General features: G+C 39.0%; 1 protein-coding gene across 1 annotated transcript in view; it reads right to left on the reverse strand.

Moving 5' to 3' along the window:
• The window catches only part of LOC127658021 (regulation of nuclear pre-mRNA domain-containing protein 2-like), a 31,535-nt gene that overhangs the window by 6,348 nt on the left and 3,432 nt on the right, over window positions 1–21,755 (reverse strand). The window contains 4 exon segments of the mRNA XM_052147088.1: window positions 56–182; window positions 1,475–1,527; window positions 1,682–1,872; window positions 1,946–2,075. Of these exon segments, the coding sequence (XP_052003048.1) occupies window positions 56–182; window positions 1,475–1,527; window positions 1,682–1,872; window positions 1,946–2,075 (501 nt within the window).

The following is a 21,755-nucleotide window of genomic DNA, read 5'->3' on the forward strand; positions in this document are numbered from 1 at the left end:
TATTTGTACCTCCTCTTCAGGCAGTTGGAAAGGGTTGGTGGAAATATTTCTTCACCTTTCAATCTCTTGAGGGCTTCAGTGCTGCAGACATCCACTCTCAGTGCAGCTAACTGCTTCTCTCTCAAATCACTCTCCTCTAAAGAGCACTTATATGACACCAATCGCTCCATAAAATCATGGGGCTGGCAGAGATAAAAACACAGAGTATAAAAATATTAAAGGGCACCTATTATGGTTTTTCAAATATTACCTTTCATGTAGTGTGTTATATAGTTGTTTGTGAATGTAAAAAAAGTCTGCAAAGTTTCAAAAATCAAAGTGCGCGACAAATGGAGTTATTGACTCCCAAAGAAAGAACCGATTCTGAACACCTGAAACGAGTCGTTAGTAATTACCTGTTTACTTCCTGTAATAACCCACGTAATTTGGAAACAAAAAACCCACCTCAGGTCTTCATGGCTGCTCGTGAACAGCTTTGACCCGCCCTCAAACACTACACTAAGCGGTAGACCAATCAAAACAGACTGGGACATCTGACCAATCAGAGCAGACTAGGCTCTCTGAAAGGAGGAGCTTAGAATGAATCATTTAGTACGGATCATTGAACGAGTCAATTATTTATCTTCTTTATCTCACTGATGTATATCTGTGTAGGTTTATATGTATTTTTATATTTATATGTATTTTTTGTTTGTAAATTTTTTTATTTTATAAATTTGACTTTATTTTCTTTTTTTACTTCACCTGTACTTCTTGTCTTTATGTCTCAGTGATAGTATTCATACATTGTTGGATTTGTGTAATTTTGTACATCTCATTTCATATTTATATTGAACCTTCTGCTTTTCAATAAAAATATGTAGACTTCTCAGACAATTCCCTACCACACCCTCACAATATTAGCATGTTTCAGCACAATGTGTGGACATTTCAGATGACCCCTTACCCACCGTATAACATTTTTTAATTTCCATAAGAGATTCAAAGGGGGAAAAATACAGTGTAGAGTTGCTCACGGCAGGAAAGTGTGATATTCCGGTAGTGTTTTTAATACTTGTGTAGCTGGTACAGAACGAGTACTCGATTACTCGAGTGAACATCCCTGATTCATATTTTCAGATACAAATTCCAAATGCAAATCTCTCACATTTAGATCTAAGAAATCCAGATTGTAAACAAACTAGGTCAAGCAAAGCTAGGTTATCTACTTGTACCATTCAGTGTGTATATTAAGAAAATATCATTGGCCAAGATAAATAAATGCTGTAAAAGTTTTGCTCATTGTAGTTGTTTGGCTTGTTACCTTCTTGATAAATGTCACATGTCTAAAATTCTAATTAGCACAGTTTAGGTTCAAATACTTTAGTCATTGTTCTAGCTCCTGCTAGCTTGCAAAACACTGCTAGTTAAATTGTTAATTAAAATAAAGAGGCAGGACAAATTCTATTAATCCTAAAGATAGATCATGACTTACTACAAACTCTGCAACAATTTTAGACTTCAGGGCAGTTTTGGGGTTGACTGGGGCTGCAAAAAGAAGAAAAACAAGAGTTTTAATTATTTGAAAGAAATTTAAAAGAAAAAATAATAACAAATTGACATGAACAGACAACTGAAGAACTCTGTTTTACATCTCAGTTAAATGCATTAAAACTGGAAGGTGTGCAGCTCAGGAACTGACCAGGAGGAGGCTGTTCTTTCTCTTTTGCCTTTTCTTTAGCTTTCTCCTTCTCTTTCGGCTTTTCTTTCTCTTTCTCCTCCTCTTTCTTCTGCAGGTTGGCCTTCAGCTCAGAGATCAACTCCTCAGGATAAACATTCCTCTCTTGCCAAATACTGAAGATCCTGTCCACTGACTTACACACTTTAGCATCCCTTCACACACAGAAACAAACAGTAAGCTGAGAATTTCAATAATCGTACTTATACACACTTGTTATTCACTCACTTGACCAGCAGGGCGGCGTCTGGTAGCACGTCAGCGAAGGTGTTTCTGTAGATAATAGCGTTTCTCCTTTTGCAGTTCTGAATGACATCATTAGCAAGGTAGAAGAGATTGAGCCTGTGATTGGCATCCGCTGCAAAAAAAAGGAAAATGAGGATGAGTTTAGTTATGAAGCTCAAATATCATGATAGAACATTAGAAAGACAGATAGAACCTGCACATGCAACAGATGGTAACAACAAGGGATGGTTCAAGATGGTCCACTGGTAAACAACCATTATTATTATTATTATTATTCAATAGTAATTTATCTCTTTAATAATTTCTTATCTTGCTCATGGCATTGCTATTTAGTCCAGTTAAACTCAAGCCAACATTTTTTGTTAGTTTAGTGACAACAGCCTTTTCATGCAAAAAAAATACTCATCTCCCTTTCTGTCCATAAAAACCCACTCTCATGGGGTTATTTCAGATTTGTATAGTAAATTGTAGTGGCCAAACATGTATGTGAAATTACACAAATGTGCAATTAAAGTGAATCTGGGCCTTCAAATAAAATGCCACATAAATAATTAAATAATAACCATCACTACATACCACAGATAAAACAGCGTTCAGACTATTCATTTATTTCATTAAATCACAGCCTTCATGGTTTGAAAATAACACTGGGTCATATCGTAATTTCAATTTTATTTCGATTAATCATTCAGCCCTAACAAACACTATAATAATGCTAAAAATACTAATAATAATAATACTAGCTACATTGACTAAACCACAGTAATGAGAAGCCATCCATGGTCTTACCTGTGGTTATATATCGTTACAAATGCACGGTTAAAAAATGGTAGTAGTATGGTAAACAAAGGACTATAATGTCTGGACCTGCAAGAAAGTCTGGATACATTTTAACATGTGTAATATATGTTTTAATGATGTTTGATATTAGAAAACAAACTGCCCTGGTTTGACATCAGATATTCCTAAAGATTACTTAAAAATAATTAACAGCTTGATGAAAAGAAAACAATATCTGTTGACTAGGGAACTCATTGTTCAACAGAAACACAGCTCCAACTGACAAAGAAAAAAAAGACAAATAAATTGTATTTAAAAAAAGGTTTCAGATCCATAAATGATAAAAAATAACCAACATAATTTATCCAATGTAAATACTATATATTTTATATCGTAACATTTTGATTGTAAACTACGGTTGCTCGCTCTAACAAGTTCTGCAGAACTCCCCGTTGGAATAAATGGGACACGGTCGAGAACGGTGCGGTTTATGGCAAAATATCCTCATAAACAGAATGGAAAATATTCTTAAATGGGCTGGAACGAAGAGTGACATTCTAAGCCATATTATCTGATGCAAGTAAAATAAATTGTAAAATGACACCTTCATTTGATTGTAAACTGTGGTTTCACTTTGACACGCCTGGTTCACCGCTTGCGGATGAAGTCTCAATTCACTGTGCAGTAAATCGGCTCCCATGTTAACTGTGCCCAGGACACGCACAGCGTGTAATGAATAAGCGTGCACTGCTCCACTCAATCAGTTACTGTGCTAGGATGTGCAGTTGAGCCAAGCATGTATATATGCCCATTTTAGCCACAGAAAGTGGGGGAAAACAATAGTGACGTTTTGCCCATTGAACAAAGGTGCCTGGCAGGCAGCAGATGCCCAAAAACCACCCACAACGTAATCGGAGCCTGTAAGGCTGCAAAGCCTGCCAGGAAAAACTGGGACACCTTTTTCCTATAGCGTGAAGTTTCAGGAAGTAAGAAAAAATTGATTGCATTAATTTTTTGGATGCATTTAAAAGTAGGCCATTGATCACAGAAATGAACGCATTAAATTTCCCAGCCTAATTTTAAACCTTTTTTAAAAATGTATACAGTGTATAGCATAAAATAATTTGCTTTTTAATAAACACATTTTGATAAAATGCAGAATGTATTTTTACTGTTTTTAAAAGCACTAAATAGATAGATGTATCTTTATTGATCCCCCATAGGAGAAGTTTAGTTTGACACAGCATCAGCATACTTATGAGTAGATAACAGAATGAATAAAACATTTCCATAAATACCTATACAAATGTGAAATCAAAATATGAAATAAAATAATAAAACTATAACACTAAAAGATCAATAAAAAGAATATATACACATGTTTAAGTACTCAACATTTTATATACTCCACTACTTCCAATCACTAAATGACATACATATCCATTCGAATAACAATTACTATGAATAGTGGCGTGTGGTATTGCAACTAAAGTCAGTGGAGTGAGAGGAGATACTGGGTAACACGGTCCACTACAGACGTATAAAACAGCCATAGTAGCCTAGAACACACATTAAAAGACCTTTCCTATATGGCCTCAGTATTGTCTGACTGGTCCAATTTGATGTTAAATTGCACCCCAAGGAACTTGTATGTATCCACTATCTCCACTCCCTCTCCTCTTATATAACAGGAATGAAGGGCCTCTTACTACGTCGAAAGTCCACCACCAGCTCCCTGGTTTTCCCAATGTTGAGCTGAAGATGTTTACTTTCACACCATACTATAAAGGTCTCAATAAGATCACTATACTCCTCATCCTTATCATCTGTAATACAGCTGACAATGGAGGAGTCATCCGATAACTTCTGTAAGTGGCATTTTCCTGAATCAAAACTGAAATCAGAGGTGTAGAGAGTGAATAAGAATGGTGACAATACTGTTCCCTGCAGTACACCAGCATTGCATGTCAACACATCTGACAAGCAGCCTTTCAACCTGATATACTGCGGCCTGCCGGTAAGGTAGTCTGTAATCCATGCCACAAGATCCTGATCCACCTGCATCACAGAGAGCTTCTCAGACAGCCAGAGTGGCTGGAATTTGTTAAAAGCACTTGAAAGTTAAAAACATTATCCTCACAATACTTTGTGGCCTCTCCAGATGTATGCACTGAGAAGCATGTAACTAATAGCATCCTCAACACCAATATTAGCCTGATACGCAAACTGCAGGGGCCTAAGGTGTTGCAGAACCAGCCTTTCAAAGATCTTCATCACATGTGACATTAAGGCCACAGGCCTGAAGTTGTTGAGTACACCAGGGCATCTTTTCTTGGGCACGGGGACAATACAGGATGAAGCACTTTGAGCTGCATTTTTTTTATGAAAGGTGCTACACAAATACAATGTATTATTTATTATTATTAAATGTTTATTTATAAATATATTGTTCATTATTAGTTCATAATGCATTAACAGTTATCATACACAACTTTTAATATAAAAATTATATTAAAATATAATCGATTAAAATGTTTTAGGGCTGTTGATTTAACATGTTAATTCAGTGCGATTACATAAAATACTATTGTATAAATATAATTTTTATTTGAGGGGCTCTCTCAGTAAATATTTATCTATGCAATTAATTGTTTTTAAATCAATTAGTTCATCGGCATTAGGGTGTCAACAGTATGAGATTTTCATGGTATGATAACCGTCTCAGAAAATATCACGGTTTCATGGTATACGGTATTACACAATTACTATTATCAGTGAAAACAGAAGGGTTATTTATTTATTTGTGAACAAACACTATTATAATTGAAATGATTTATATTATTTTATATAAGACTCATTTTTACTGTGGATATAGATACTTGTCTACCTGTTTCCTCCAGCATCTTCACAAGGTCCTTTGCTGTTGTTCTGGGATTGATTTGCACTTTTCACACCATACTACGTTCATCTCTAGGAGACAGAATGCATCTCCTTCCCGAGACGTATGATGGAAATCATGAGCTGCTCAGTATCCGAAATGAAAGTGCAAATTTAAGTAGGTAATGTTTCAATGCATAAACATAAATTAAAAATGCTAATGGCGTTTGATATGAAAAGAAGCAAAATCAGATGTCTATTATTATAATCAGAGCTGTTCAGCTCGAAGATGAGTATTTAAATAAGTTGACTACATATCATACTCATAACACACCCGTTACATTTTTCTTTTCTGGACTGCACAGGTATTTTCTTTCTGTGCTTTGTGTATCAGTCAGTTTTGATCTTATTTGGGCTGTCTAATTTCAAGTTTATTTATATCCACACTATAAATTCAAAGATTAGGCCTAATATCTACCTACTGTATGTTACACATCACAAACAATTTAGCTCCAAGTCTCCTTTCTTAGATATTGATATGTATATTACATTCCGCCAATAATCAATTCTTTAACTCAGTGACTATATCTTTGACCCTGCTTGTGAAGACACTACACAGGGCCCAGTAGTAGACAGCATGACTTAACGGGTGACAGAAAACCCTTCATCTGCTCCTCCACTGAACTCTTTTTTTTTTTTTTCCTCTCTCTCTCCATTAACCATTTGTGTTCCTTGCCACAGTCGCTTTTATCTTGCTCACTGGGGTTCCAAAAACAACTATTATTATTTAAAAAATGTTTTTTTAGACACAAAAATTTGTTTTTAAACTGCACAATGACGACTTTTAAGACATTATAGCTATTACAGCTTCATTTTCTGTTCAAGTATAATTTTCTGTAAAGCTGCTTTGAAATGATGTGTGATGTAAAATGCTATAGATACAAATAAAAATGACTAAAAACACGTGTAAATGGCACGACAGCTGAGGTTAATATAATGTATTTACAAATTTATATCATAAACCATATCTTGTAAATGATAAAAGTGATAAAATTTTGGGGGGAATAATGTCTTAAAAACAAAATATATACACACATACATAAATACATACATACACCGATCAGCCACAACATTAAAACCACCTGCTAATATTGTGTAAGCCCCCCTCGTGCCACCAACCTACATCTCAGAATAGCATTCGGAGTTGATATTCTTCTCACCACAGAGCGGTTATTTGAATTTACTTTAGTGCCCGACTGATATATCGGTATCGGCATATATGTTTACTGATATGCGCATATATGGAAAAACTTTTTTCAGAACATATAATGCAGAAAACAATGCTGTAGAATTGGTGTCAATGTAGTTTGTCCAGCAGAGCACGCTCCGACTGCATTGTTTACAGAGCTGAGCTGACGCTGGTTCTGCTGACAGTGTGGAGTTAAGCAGTGCAGACTTAAATGGTGTCTTCACGGTAAGTTGCTAACTAGTTTGTGAAATACATACTGGTAAGTTAATAAACAATGAACCCATCAAATTCCCTTTTCAATATAACATTAACCCTGTCCCTGACAACCTCATGTTAAACAGAGCATCTTTTTGCAGCTCAGTAGACAATGGTGTGGTGGTGAATTCTGTCTGTTGAGTGTTGATTTCACACTATGTTGTTACCTAGTTGGTGAGGCGCAATGCTGGAAAGTAAATAAAGTCCATCTTTTACTCTGTGACAACGAGCTTATAGCTAGCTAGCTAACCACGTAGCTACTTTCATTGCTTGTCAGCTGAGCGGATGCTAATGTGTAAACACTGTTTACACATTAGCTGTGATTAATGTGTAAATCTGTTTTGTTCAGAATTCACAGTTTGGTACCCCCTTCAACCAAACAATTCCAGTCATTGCATTTATAAAATGTAATATTTATGTAATATAGTCTAGTTTTCCACCGTTGGAAGTTTCCCCTGAACTTGTATAGCCGAATGCGGTGTATGCAAATGCTTCTTGTGTTACAACCTGCCCCTAATTGACTGAGAGTATTAATATAGTCATCATTTGACTGATACTAAACAGTACTGATGTTTATTTAGCTATTTATTGTATTTTTATTTATTCTTTATTTAAATGGTCAGCAACTGACTGATACTGAACATACAGTACTGATGTTTATTTAGCCATTTACTGTATTTTTATTTATTCTTTTTTTTTCTCAGTATTCATTTCTAGAATTTGTTTACAATGTATAAAAATAATAATAAAATATTCTTTGATAAAAACATTTGTTAAAGAAAGCAGCATTCTGAGTATGACTTTGCATAGTCATATCTGTGACAAAATTGATTAACAATCCACAGAGAAAATCATTACAGCTCAAAAATGTATTATATCGGCCACCATATCGTTAATCAGTGAATTTCCCCCTCTAAAATCGGTATCAGCCTAAAAAAAAATCTAATATCGGTTCAAACCAGTCTGGCCAGGTGTTTCCGTCTGCAGATCTGCCACTCACTGGATGTTTTTTGTTTTTGGCACCATTCTGAGTAAATTCTAGAGACTGTTGTGAGTGAAGATCCCAGGAGATCAGCTGTTACAGAAATACTCAAACCAGCCCATCTGACACCAACAATCATCCATGTGATTATCTAATCAGATGGATTTAAAGACCAACAGAAAGAAACTGTTGATTTGTTTTGTTCCAGTGTGGATTACTAATTTTCACCAACATGTTAAAAAGAAAATATTTGGGAATTGCGAGCGCTGCAAAATAGTGGTCAACCGGAATATTGCAGAGGCCGTTAAATCTGCCGACATTCTGACAATTTTATTATCGCGTCGGCTGATACATTTTCCCATTTGACCAATTTGTTTCTTGAAGGCACTCAGAATCATCTGCTTGAATGTGAAGTGACAGAGACATGTAAATGACCAGTCACGGTTCGTTTTCTTGTTACATGCTATTTTGTTACTACAATAACAGACTGGTGTGCAACACATTTAAACAGTCCGCATATCAGAGCCACGGCAGATGCGCTTGAGCTCATAATGTTAAAGTGCTCGTCTGTTTCATTCTCCCTCTCTCTCCTCAACAGTTCCCTGTAACTTTTAACGGTCTTGTCACATGATAAAAAGGCAAATATCAATAAAACGAATATCATATACTGTCTGCAAATATGTGCATATCTCATTTAAACTGATGCAATAAACCAACCTAACACAACTTCAGCAGATCCAGCATCCTGTGGATGTATTCTAACAGTCACTCCTCAACAGTTCTCTGTAACCACTTTCATTTCTAATGATAAAATGCAAATATCAATAAAACTTATATACCATTTGCAAATCTGCAGATATCTTGTTTCACAAACCTCATGAAAATCCAGCAGAACTCTCAAGTGTCTGCATGCACGTAAACTCACGTGACCATGCCTTGGTGCGTCCAGTATATTATAAGCTTGCGCGTGTTTGCGAGCTAAATTAAATCACGCTAAATAATGAGATTAGATCTCATTTTCCACTTCATGGTTAGAAGTGACGTGTCGGTTAGAAGTGACGTAACAGCGTTTGCATATGACCGCCTCCAGCACAAGATAACTACGCTTTAAGCGCAAGACAACTACGCTCATTTCGTATCGCCGTGCGCCTCACAAGTGTTCAGTCGATGGACAGCGAGCTCTGACAGAGACTACTTGTGCACAGGAAAATTACGATGCCACACAGATGTGCTGTTCCTGGCTGTGGTCAAACAAAACCTCTGAATAAGCTGCCGAAAGATCCAGACGTCAGGGAAAAATCAAATCAAATCAAATCAAATCACTTTATTGTCACACTACCATGTACACAAGTGCAACAGTAGGTGAAATTCTTGTGTGCAGTTCCGAGCAACATAGCAGTCATGACAGTGACGAGACATATACCAATTACAATAAACAACATACTTACACAACAACAATTTACATATCAAATGTACACATACTTACACAAAACAATTTACAAATCAGATGTACACATACTTACACAACACAATAATTATATACAATGCAGAATATAGAACAGAATATACAATACAATACAATAAGTGGGAGTATATGAAATATATATGTGTATATATATATATATATAGTAGTTGTATTGAGGAGAATATGTTGACAGTCCAGTGTGAGATTATAGATTAATAAAGTGCAGTGCTAATTATTGATCCTGATAGATCAAGTGTTCAACAGTCTGATTGCTTGGGGGAAAAAGCTATCATGTAGTCGGCTGGTGCGGGTCCTGATGCTGCGATACCGCCTGCCTGATGGTAGCAGTGAGAACAGCCCATGACTTGGGTGACTGGAGTCTCTGATGATCCTCCGAGCTTTTTTCACACACCGCCTGGTGTATATGTCCTGGAGAGAGGGAAGCTCACCTCCGATGATGTTCCTGGCAGTTCGCACCACCCTTTGCAGGGCTTTGCAGTGCTTTGCAGTTGTGCGCGGTGCTATTGCCGTACCAGGCGGTGATGCAGCCAGTCAGGATGCTCTCTACAGTGCTGGTGTTTAACTGTGTGAGGATGTGGTGGTTCATTCCAAACTTCCTCAGCCGTCTCAGGAAGAAGAGGCGCTGGTGAGCCTTCTTCACAACGGCCTCAGTGTGGACGGACCATGTGAGTTCCTCAGTAATGTGGACACCCAGGAACTTGAAGCTGCTGACTCTCTCCACCGGTGCTCCATTGATGGTGATGGGGCTGTGTTCATGGCGGAGACTTTATTCCGCTTGTAGTCCGTGATTGTGTTAATTCCCTGCCACATACTTCTAGAGTCAGTGGTGTTGAACTGGCCTTCAAGCTTGTGCCTGTACTGGCGTTTAGCTGCACTGATAGTGTTACGGAGGGCATAACTGGCTTGTTTACGCTCCTCCGTGTTAGGAGAATTAAAAGCGGAGGTCCGCGCAGTGAGTGCCGCGCGAACATCGCCGTTAACCCATGGTTTCTGGTTGGGGTATATCCAGTATAGTTTTGGTCGGAACAACGTCCTCTACGCACTTCCTGATGAAACACGCTACGCTGTCAGCGTAAACCTCGATGTCGTCATCAGAGGCGGACCGGAACATCTCCCAGTCCGCGTGATCAAAACAGTCTTGTAGCGCAGAGTCTGATTGGTCCGACCAGCACTGGATCGTTCTGAGGGTGGGTGCTTCCTGTTTCAGTTTCTGCCTGTAAGCGGGCAGAAGCAGAACGGAAGAATGGTCCGATTTGCCAAATGGGGGCGGGGAGGGATTTGTAGCCTTCCGGAAGGGAGAGTAACAATGATCCAAAACCCGGTCCCCTCGTGTGTTGAACTTTATGTGTTGGTGGTATTTTGGGGCGATTGCTTTGAAGTTGGCTTTGTTAAAGTCCCCGGCAACAATGAACGCAGCCTCAGGGTGCGCGGTTTCCTGCTCACTTATACACCCATACAGTTCCCTGAGTGCCCGGTCTGTGTCGGCTTGCGGGGGATGTACACAGCTGTGATGATAACCGCTGTGAATTCCCTCGGCAGCCAGAATGGTCGACACAGAAGCATGAGATATTCCAGATCAGGAGAGCAAAAAGACTTGATGAAATGTACGTTCCTCTGATCACACCATGATTTGTTGATCATAAAACATACACCACCACCTCTGCTTTTACCAGAGAGGTCTTTCGCTCTGTCCGCTCGGTGCACGGAAAAGCCCGTGATTTCGATGGCCGAGTCTGGAATCTCCGTAGACAGCCAGGTTTCTGTAAGGCACATAACGCAGCAGTCCCTCGTCTCTCGTTGGAAAGAGATCCGCGCTCTCAGCTCAGCAATAAGGCAGACAACATCCAAGACAAAAAAACAAAGAACTGTAAACAAAACAAACAATAAACCGCAGTGTTGTAACGGAGCTCGCAACTCAGCAGCCATACTCGGCGCCATCTTGAGTCCAAAAGATGGATGCAGTTTATTTTTTGCGGACGTCCCAGTCACGGCAGTGTTAACTTAAGCGTTTGTTCTGTACATTTTAAGGATGACTGTTTTGAGAACAAATCTCAATATGATGCTGGCTTTGCCAGAAAACTGTTGCTCAAAGATAAGTCCGTGCCGACTATTCTGGGAACAACGACGACGCAAACTGTAAGTAATCTATTTTAAACCTTAAACTACTTTTTAAAGCGCAATTTCATTCATTATGAATAATCACAGTGTTTTTACTTAGTTTACTTGCATATTGTTCTGGCTGGGGCGTCAATAATTGATACATAGGCACTGACGTTAGCCAATCATAACAGTGGGCGTTAACACTGAAGTCTTAAATGGAAAACGCCTCCAAAACAGACTGTTTGAATCAGAGGATGAGAAACAGGGTGGGAAAAGGTCATAAATCACTAGATTTTAAAAGTTTTTCTTAAAAAAAAATATATTAATACTATAATTGCACCTAAGTGAACATAATAATACAATAAAAAAAACCATGTCATGACCCCTTTAATGTTTGAAATTAGTTTTGTAGACAAAAATTATGGTGCCAACATATTAATTTAAGTCATTATAAAAAATTTATTTAATAAAATAGTTTTTGAAATTGATGACTTGGACCAAATAATAAAGAAAAGCAGTCAATAAGTGCCCAACATAGATGGGAACTCCTTCAATACTGTTTAAAAGCATCTCAGGGTGAAACATCAAGAAGTTGGTTGAGAAAATGTCAAGAGTTCATGTCTGCAAATTCTAGGCAAAGGGGGACTACTTTGAAGATGCTAAAATGCATAATATACAAAAATAATTAATAAAGAAAGGGTAAGTGTTTCAAAACTATTGAGCGGTAGTGAATATACAGCGTGCACTGTTATTAGTATTAGTATTAATATATTCGGTGAAGAAAAACCAAAGAAGATCCATACAGTTAAACTGTAAAAAGGCAAAGATGCCACAATATATATCATTGTTAAAATAACTCATATTAGACAATCCTTGCAATACACATAGGCATGTGACATTGTTCGGTACTACGGTATATCACAGTAATTAACATGCACAATATTGTTCTCGTGGGTACTTCAAAATACCATAAATAATTCTAGATAACCTTTTAGCCAAACTGTTAAGATTTTTTTCGAAATCCTCATTCGTTTCTTTTTTCTCCCGTCAATGAATCAAGACTTAAAACACTGTGTCTGTGGCACAAATGACACGTGGGCGCTCTGATCAGGCATGCGATTGGCACAAAAACGTTTATAAAATGTTGTATATTTTAACATATACATGTTATAAATATGGAGCCGACATTTCGGAAGGGATGATTTTGACAGGCTTTGCTATTTGAATTGTAATATCATAAACATTGTGTCATCTCATATTGATGCTGTCATCTCAGTGTTTTCCCGCACATAGCCGCTACATGACACCACTAGCTCGTGCAGTGCTGACTGAAGCGGTCAATAGTGTTTTAAATGCAGATATGGCATGCAAGGCTACGTCGCGATTTCAATTTTAATTCGCTCCATAATGCTGCGGATATCACATGCACAACTTACTAATTACAGGACTCCTACCCCCAACCCTGTGGCGGACCAACGACTGGCTGATGACCTGAATGTGTTTTACTGCAGATTTGAAAGGCCCGATTTCACACCCCACATGCACTCGGACCTTCATTTCAAACAACCATTAACACCTCCTGCAACCCCCCTCCTACCCCCTCCTGCTACACTGCCTGCACTCAAGATCTGTGAGGACGATGTGTGCCGTGTCTTTCAGAAGCAAAGGTCAAGGAAGGCTCCAGGACCAGATGGCATCTCACCAGCGTGCCTTCGTTCCTGTGCTAACCAACTGGCCCCCATCTTCACTCAGATCTTCAATAGATCACTGGAGCAGTGTGAAGTCCCATGCTGCTTCAAACGCTCCGTTATTATCCCCGTCCCTAAGAAACCTAAAATCACAGGACTTAATGACTACAGACCTATCGCCCTGACATCTGTGGTCATGAAGTCATTTGAGAGACTGGTGTTGGCCCACCTGAAGGACATCACTGGACTCTTTCTGGACCCCCTTCAATTTGCTTATCGAGCAAACAGGTCTGTGGATGATGCAGTCAACATGGGTTTGCATCACGTCCTGCAACATCTGGACAGACCGGGGACATACGTAATGATCCTTTTTGTGGACTTCAGCTCGGCTTTCAACACAATCATACCAGATATACTCCGGACTAAGTTAAACCAACTCCCTGTTCCCACCTCTACCTGTCAGTGGATTAACAGCTTTCTGACAGACAGGCAGCAGCTTGTGAGGCAGGGAAAATTTACTTCCACCACCTGTACCATCAGCACTGGTGCCCCCCAGGGATGTGTGCTCTCCCCACTACTCTTCTCCCTGTATACCAATGACTGCACCACCAAGGACCCCTCTGTCAGGCTCCTGAAGTTTGCAGACGACACCACTGTCATCGGCCTCATCTGAGATGATGATGAGTCTGCATATAGAAAGGAGGTTGAACGGCTGGCTTTCTGGTGCAGTCAAAACAACCTGGAGCTGAACACGCTCAAAACAGTGGAGATGATTGTGGACTTTAGGAGGAACACCCCATCATTGTCCCCCCTCACCATTCTAAACATCACTGTGGCAGCAGTGGAGTCATTCAGGTTCCTGGGCACTACCATCTCAAAGGACCTGAAGTGGGAGATACACATCGACTCCATTGTGAAAAAGGCCCAGCAGAGGTTGTACTTCCTTCACCAGCTGAGGAAGTTCAACCTGCCACCAGTGCTGCTGAAACAGTTCTACTCAGCAGTCATTGAGTATGTCCTCTGCACTTCAATAACTGTCTGGTTTGGTGCAGCTACGAAATCAGACATCAGAAGACTACAAAGGACAGTTCGGTCTGCTGAGAGGATTATTGGTTGCCCCCTGCCCCCCCTTCAAGAACTATACACTTCCAGATTGAGGAAAAAGGCTGGTAAAATCACTCTGGACCCCAGTCACCCTGCCCACTACCTTTTTGAACTGTTGCCTTCTGGCCGGCGCTTCAGAGCTCTGAACACCAGAACCGTCAGACACAGGAACAGTTTTTTCCCCTCAGGCCATCCATCTAATGAACAATTAAATGTGATAATTATGTGCAATACACAGTTTAATTTTAATTTATATTATCCAACATATCCACTTCTGCCGTTACTTACGTTGCTCTGTACATAATATACAGTTTTTTGTTCTTTATATACAGATTGTATTAGATTTGCACTACGTGTGTGTATGTGGGTATGTATGAAGGTGAGTGTATGTACGTATATGTATAATTATTTATTTTGTGTTCTTTTTTGTTTTTAATTACCTATGTCTTGCTGCTGTTTTTGGTATTGTTTGTATTGTTGTAGACTGGAAGCTCCTGTCACCTAGACAAATTCCTTGTATGTGTAAGCATACTTGGCAATAAAGCTGATTCTGATTCTGATTATACCAATATCTCAGAGGTCAACGTTTGCAGAATTTAAAGAGATTTCCCTCAACATGTAGTGTTCCTGTGCTGCTTTTACAACGGTCACAATGATTTGTCCACATCAATGTGAAAATGCCAATAAATAAAACTGTAATATTACATGTTCTTAGGAGTACCGACCCCTCTTCATCATGTGGCTAGTATTATTTCAGGATTGTGCATTTTTGAGAGTTTTTACAGTGAGAGGTCTCCCAAAAACTCTGAAACCCAAGTACATTTTTCGATCTATATGGGGGAAAACATCGTCTAGACTGAACATTTTCAAATGTCTGCACAGTATCTGCAGAGTTTTGATTATATATACAAATGGTTGGATAAATGTGAAGATACATTTCACGATTTCACTGAAAATATCACATCAGTAATGCTGGAATTGCAGCAAGCGATTTTTAACCTGTCGGCAACTGTGACAATGGTTCAAACCTGATTTATATCCAACCATTTTATTTCCCTTGATGAATTAAGATATTCCTGTCTTCTTAATCGGGAGCCTCAGTTTCACACATTCTCAACAAAGTGTGTGTGTGACGCAGAAGCAGGTGTGAAGTTTGTGAGTGAAGTTGTTCTGAGGGAAGGTTGAATTACACTTTATTGGGTGAAAAAAAAGCTTATCGAGAATGCATATCGATTAATGGCGACTAATTCATCGGAACAACTTAACAGGAGTGAACTCTTATTCTGTCTCATAGCTACGAGGAAAAACAACTGACGATGTGGGTTGACCAATCAGAAGAAAGGGGTGTTTCTGGGTCAAACACAAGAGCAAATCAAATATTAAACTGTAAATTCTGTTATTGTACCGGTTAGGGGTGGGCAATATACCGGTAGACATGATAAACTGTAGAAAATTGCCAACCGGTATACATTGTGGATTATCATATCTATCGTGGTAATACAAAATTGCACAGTATCTGCAGGGTTATGAATATACAAAATTGCCACACGAGAAATATGTAGAGCACATAACACGTACACACAACACTCTGTCAGATAAATGGAGGAAGGCAGAGTGACTGTTCATTCCTCAAATTCATTTGAATGAGAAGATGAGGAGATTATGAAGGAAAAAGTGCATCCTCCATGATGTGGAATTGGTTTGGCTTTAGAAAAAGGAAATACAGAGCAGAAAACAGCGATTTGCAAGGTTTGAACATCATGTCGATATATCCATGTGGGCATATACATCAGTGGTCAGGGCTTCACAAGAGAAATAATAAAACACAGTTTTTCACTGACAGCTGCACGTGTCATTAGATGAAAATCTTGTCTAGAACGTGCAAAAAACGACACTGAATCTGCTTCTGCAGCATGAAATTTAGCTTGAGTCACCATCAAAGGAAATTAGACAAATTACATTCATCCTGCGCTCCAAACAGGCCTCCCATCCAAACACGTGCAGCTGTGTTTTGTGTGAGTGTCGCACACGCACTCTGAAACACGCAAGTGCTCGCGGATATTGAAGTTATCCCAGTCCCATCATTTGTGCTGCTGCGACAGAAAAAGTGCAGATCAAACCCGCTACTCATTCTGGTTTCCCTCGACGTCAAGTGGGTTTTTAAAATACACATCCATGTATCCGAACAAGATGTTCAGGACCTCAAGCAGAAAAACAGCCCCAAGATCCACCACCATATTTAACCATATAATTGTAGTTTTGGAGACTTTCTGAACCCAAGACCAAACAAATTTCTGCAATTCTCCAGCTGTGATCCTTGGAGATTCTATGGACACTTGAATCATCCTCCTCACCTTGCATAGAGACAATATAGACACACGTCCTCTGATCTAGGCTGATTCTTAACATCTCCACATCTTAATTATTGCCCTGATGGTGGAAATGGGCATTTTCAATGCTTAAGCCATTTTCTTATAGCCACTTCCCATTTTGTGAAGCTCAACAACCTTTTGCCGCACATCATAACTAAATTCATTGGTCTTACCCATTGTGATGGATGACAAAGGGAATTTGGCCTGTTAGTTACTTTATACCCCTGTAAAACAGGAAGTCATGGCTGAACAATTTATTGTTCCTAGTAGGGCTTTTACGGTGGCAATTTTTTTGACCACCGTGGTGTTTAAGGGCCAATCACCTCCAGTGAACGGTGTTATACGGTGGTTGGATGGTGGGGGATGGGCAAAGAAACTTTAAAAAGTGCGTGCGTCATTGAACAAAAAATAAAAATTAAACCATTTGTAAAATATCACAAAATACCCTAAATAACATAAATATAAACATTTTTCATTGGTTTAACATTTCTGTCTGTTATTTCACTATACTGCCAATCTTACACGTCAGTAAAATGGACACGTCAATGCTAAAAATATTCCAGGTGTCAGATTCTTTTGATATCCCATATTCAACATGACTAAATATCACTAAACTGCTGGACAATAATTAAATAGTTAAATCCTACCTTTGCAGAATGCTCTTCAATTATCAGATGCTTTTAAAAATAATTAAACAGGAAAAAAAAAGCTCAATTGTCTGATTTTTGGGAGGATCTCATTTGAGTTAAGATGTTTCCACCTGCACTGAATAGGCGACAAGTCCAGAATGCTGACATTTGATATGGCAGTAATTAGCCAACTGTTTGATTCCATTAACAAAGACGGTTCATGACGATAATTAAACATTTCAAATGATTCAGTCATAGTATTCTGAGGATTTTCTCATATAAAGCTGTGTGTCGTAAGATGAAGCGCTGATACCCAGTAAACCGATTTTTTTATCACAGATTTTCAACTGCGTCATGTATGAGCTTAATAGCCATCAGCCATATCAACAATATAAATATAATATTACAACTTGAATCTACAAAGAAGCGAATGCACAATGGAGCTTGAATTTTAGACAGAGCGCATAAATGGGCGGGAGCTCTTTCATGTTGTTTTTTGACGAATAAATATGTATATGTATACTCCTGTGTGTGAACTTGAAGGGATTTCAGGATTGTAACTTCAGTCAGGGCGAATGGACGTTTAGTTGACACTTAGTTGATCTAGTCTGTGATCAGTCGTGGTGTGTGCTTGAGTTCCACGCAAAATGTGTATTTTGTGAATACGCTGTTGCCATAATGCGCTATTTAGTGCAAACCCAAGAAGTCTCTTAATTAATAAGTCCCTAGGATTAAGAATCCACAAGACAGTAAAAGATCTTATACTCATTAAATTAAATCATCATCTGTAACAGTTCCACTATATAATAGGGCTGGGTGATAGGATGATGTCTTAAAAAGATCACAATGCCTATTGCGAACAGACAATGATCGATAATATTCCGAAATGGTAAAACTATGGATCTGGGAAGTCGCCAAATATATTAAAAAGTGACCAGGGTGTGAAACTAGCACCCACCACCAACAAAATGCTAAGAGGCTGAATCCAGTTCCCAAGCTCTTTGTCCAAATATATTTCACACATGGGTAATTTTGCTCATCTAACCGCAACAGGCGGGAGACCTGTAAGACATCTCATAGTGACACATGACAAGAAATGCTGTTAGTCACAAAGACACGTGCTTGAAGAAACACTTATTATATTTTTAGGAACAGACAAAAAAAAGCAGTCAATGCTCGTCTCTGATTCGCTGTTTGTTCAGAGGTGTGCAGCACGAGCATGTCTCGTGGAACACACGCATGTCGACGTGCAGCACGAGCCCGTCACGTGGAACACACGCACGTCGACGTGCAGCAAGAGCCCGTCACGTGGAACACACGCATGTCGACGTGCAGCACGAGCCCGTCACGTGGAACACACGCATGTCGACGTGCAGCACGAGCCCGTCACGTGGAACACACGCATGTCGACGTGCAGCACGAGCCCGTCACGTGGAACACACGCATGTCGACGTGCAGCACGAGCCCGTCTTTTTGTCGCATTTTCATTTATTGCCTCATGAAACATAAACGGAATATGGGAAATGGCGTGTTGTTCCTTACAGCAGATGATCCCGATTTAAAACCAGATCTAAAACAATGCAACAAGATGCAGAGATATTGAAATAAACCTCAATGAGCAACAAGAGCTTGGCTTTCATTAACACTGACATGCTGTATATGCGCACGTGCACTGTAGCTTGAGGCTGCCCAAGTCTCTGCCTGAAGGAAATAAGCTGCAGGCAGTCAGAGATCTCAGCCACAAGTAATAAACCATAACAAATTATCAGCGAAAATATCAACGGGGTAATAATATTTTTATTTTCCCGGTTATCGGCCAATAATATATTGGCTGCAGCTATATCATGCATCCCTAATAATTAGGCAAGCATCTCTTCAAGTCATTTCTATAAGTGTCAGGATACCCTGTTTCAGCACAGTTGAGTACAATTTAAAAAAATGGGGTGATCAGCAGCGTGGAAAAGGGAGTGAACCCAACATCAGTCTGATCAGTTACTCCGCTTTAACTAACGCAGTTAACAACATTAAAGATTCTCACAATAGCTCATAACAAAATTCACAAATAAATTATACACTTTTGTAAGCTCACAACACAGAAACACACTGGTCATTTTCTATCTGTAATTTAATGCACAAATAATGCCAAGCCATGTACTCTGTTTTGAAAATATGTGAAAATATTTTTTTACACTTTAATAACTTTTAGATGTATTCCAAGATTTTGATTCACAAATATAAGTACTTAGATTGGTTAATACACTAACATTAAGGATGGATGGATCGATCAGTAGCTTTTGTGTCTGGGACAATGAATGTGTTGCGTAAACCGTGTCTCAAACGAGCCCCAGTCCACCCCAATGCATATTTCGAAACACACGTTAATAAACAAACATTTAAAAGGTTTTGCCATTAATTGAAAGCTAAATTGATTGGATGCTTCAATTGTATTCTGTCATGTGTAACACAAACATATCACAGAAAATGTAGTTTAGTGTTTCATGACACTTTAAGGTTAGGGTTATATATTGTTCCGTTTGTGCTACAGCAGGGCTCAACGTTAAGGATTTTTCTACTGGACTGGTTTGGCCAGCGCTTCAGATTTTCACTGGCCCCAACACAAAAAGCTGTTATTCCCATCATGGCTTTAAAAAAATATGTCTGAAGACTTATTTTATGTCTTTAATACAATGTCCCCCAGGGGCCTGGGTAGCTCAGCGAGTAAAGACGCTGACTACCACCCCTGAAGTTGAGAGTTCGAATACATAGTGACTCCACCCAGGTCTCCCAAGCAACCAAATTGGCCCGGTTTCTAGGGAAGGGTAGAGTCACATGGGGTAATCTCCTTGTGGTCACTATAATGTGGTTCACTCTCGGTGGGGAGTGCGGTGAGTTGTGCATGGATGCCACGGATAGCATGAAGCCTCCACACGCGCTATGTCTCCGCAGTAACGTGCTCAAAAAACACGTGATAAGATGCACGGATTGATGGAGGCAACTGAGATTCGTCCTCTGCCACCCGGATTGAGGTGAGTCACTACGCCACCACGAGGACTTAGAGTGCATTGGGAATTGGGCATTCCAAATTGGGCAGAATTATTTTTTTTTAAATACAATGTCCAAATTTTAGCACTTGCAAGATAAGATTTATGCCTTGTATGCGCTTTACAGATATACATTCATAAATGCATATTAACCTCAGCTGTCCTGCCATTTACACGTGCTTTTAAGCCAAGATTTCTGTGGAGGAGATGATGGGTTTTTGGTCACCCGTTTAGTCATGCTGTCATGCAACTTTTGCCCATGTGTAGTGTTTGCACAAGAGGGATCATCAATTTAGTCACCGAGTTAAAATTTTTATTATTGGATGAGACAGACTTGCTAATAAATCGGTTGTGATGTGTAATATACAGTAGGTAGATATTAGGCCTAATCTGTGAATTAACAATGTGTACATAACATGAAATCAGACAACCCAAACAAGACCAACACTGACTGATATACAAAGAACAATAACAAAAATACCTGTGTGGTCCAGAAATGAGACATGTAACATGAGTTTTATGAGGATGATATGAAGTAGACTGTTTGAAATATTCATCTTCACCCTGAAAAACAGCTATGATGATAATAATAACCTAACAGCCGCAGTGATCTTGCTTCATTTCATGTCAAACACATTATAATGTCGAGTTAATGTTTACATTTTGAAACATTACCCAATTAAATGTATACTTACATTTTGGATATTGAGCTTCATCTCTAAAGGCGAATTAATGAGAGAAAATGTGTTTGTTTATTACAGTGGGAAACTAGCGAGAGCACAGTAGAGACATGGATTTTCAGTCCTATAGAAAGAAACTGTTGATTTCTTGTGTTCCAATGTGTGGATTACTAATTTTCTCCAACATGTAAGAACGAGAAATGTGGGGATTTCGCAAACTGTGAACACAGAATGTGCAGGGATACATAAAACTGTCACTGCGAAATTCATTAAGTGTTCTTTTTTTCCTGCTATTTTCTACACATTGGTAATAGCTGCTGCTAAGACACTTGGAAAAGAGCGAGGACAGTATTAGGAGAATCCACTCATTGTCTGCACGATCTTGTGCGTGCTTGCGACTGAGCATTGGCTAGTCCAGTATATTATGCATTTGCACATCTTTGCAAGATAAATATACTTTCCTCCTCGGTTAGATGATGTTGTTCACTCAGTGTCATTTTTGTGCTCTCTCGCTTGTTGTTAGCTTGCACTAATGTTATAAATGCAGCA

This window comes from Xyrauchen texanus, chromosome 17, assembly GCF_025860055.1.
Source record: "Xyrauchen texanus isolate HMW12.3.18 chromosome 17, RBS_HiC_50CHRs, whole genome shotgun sequence".
NCBI classification, from domain to species: domain Eukaryota; kingdom Metazoa; phylum Chordata; class Actinopteri; order Cypriniformes; family Catostomidae; genus Xyrauchen; species Xyrauchen texanus.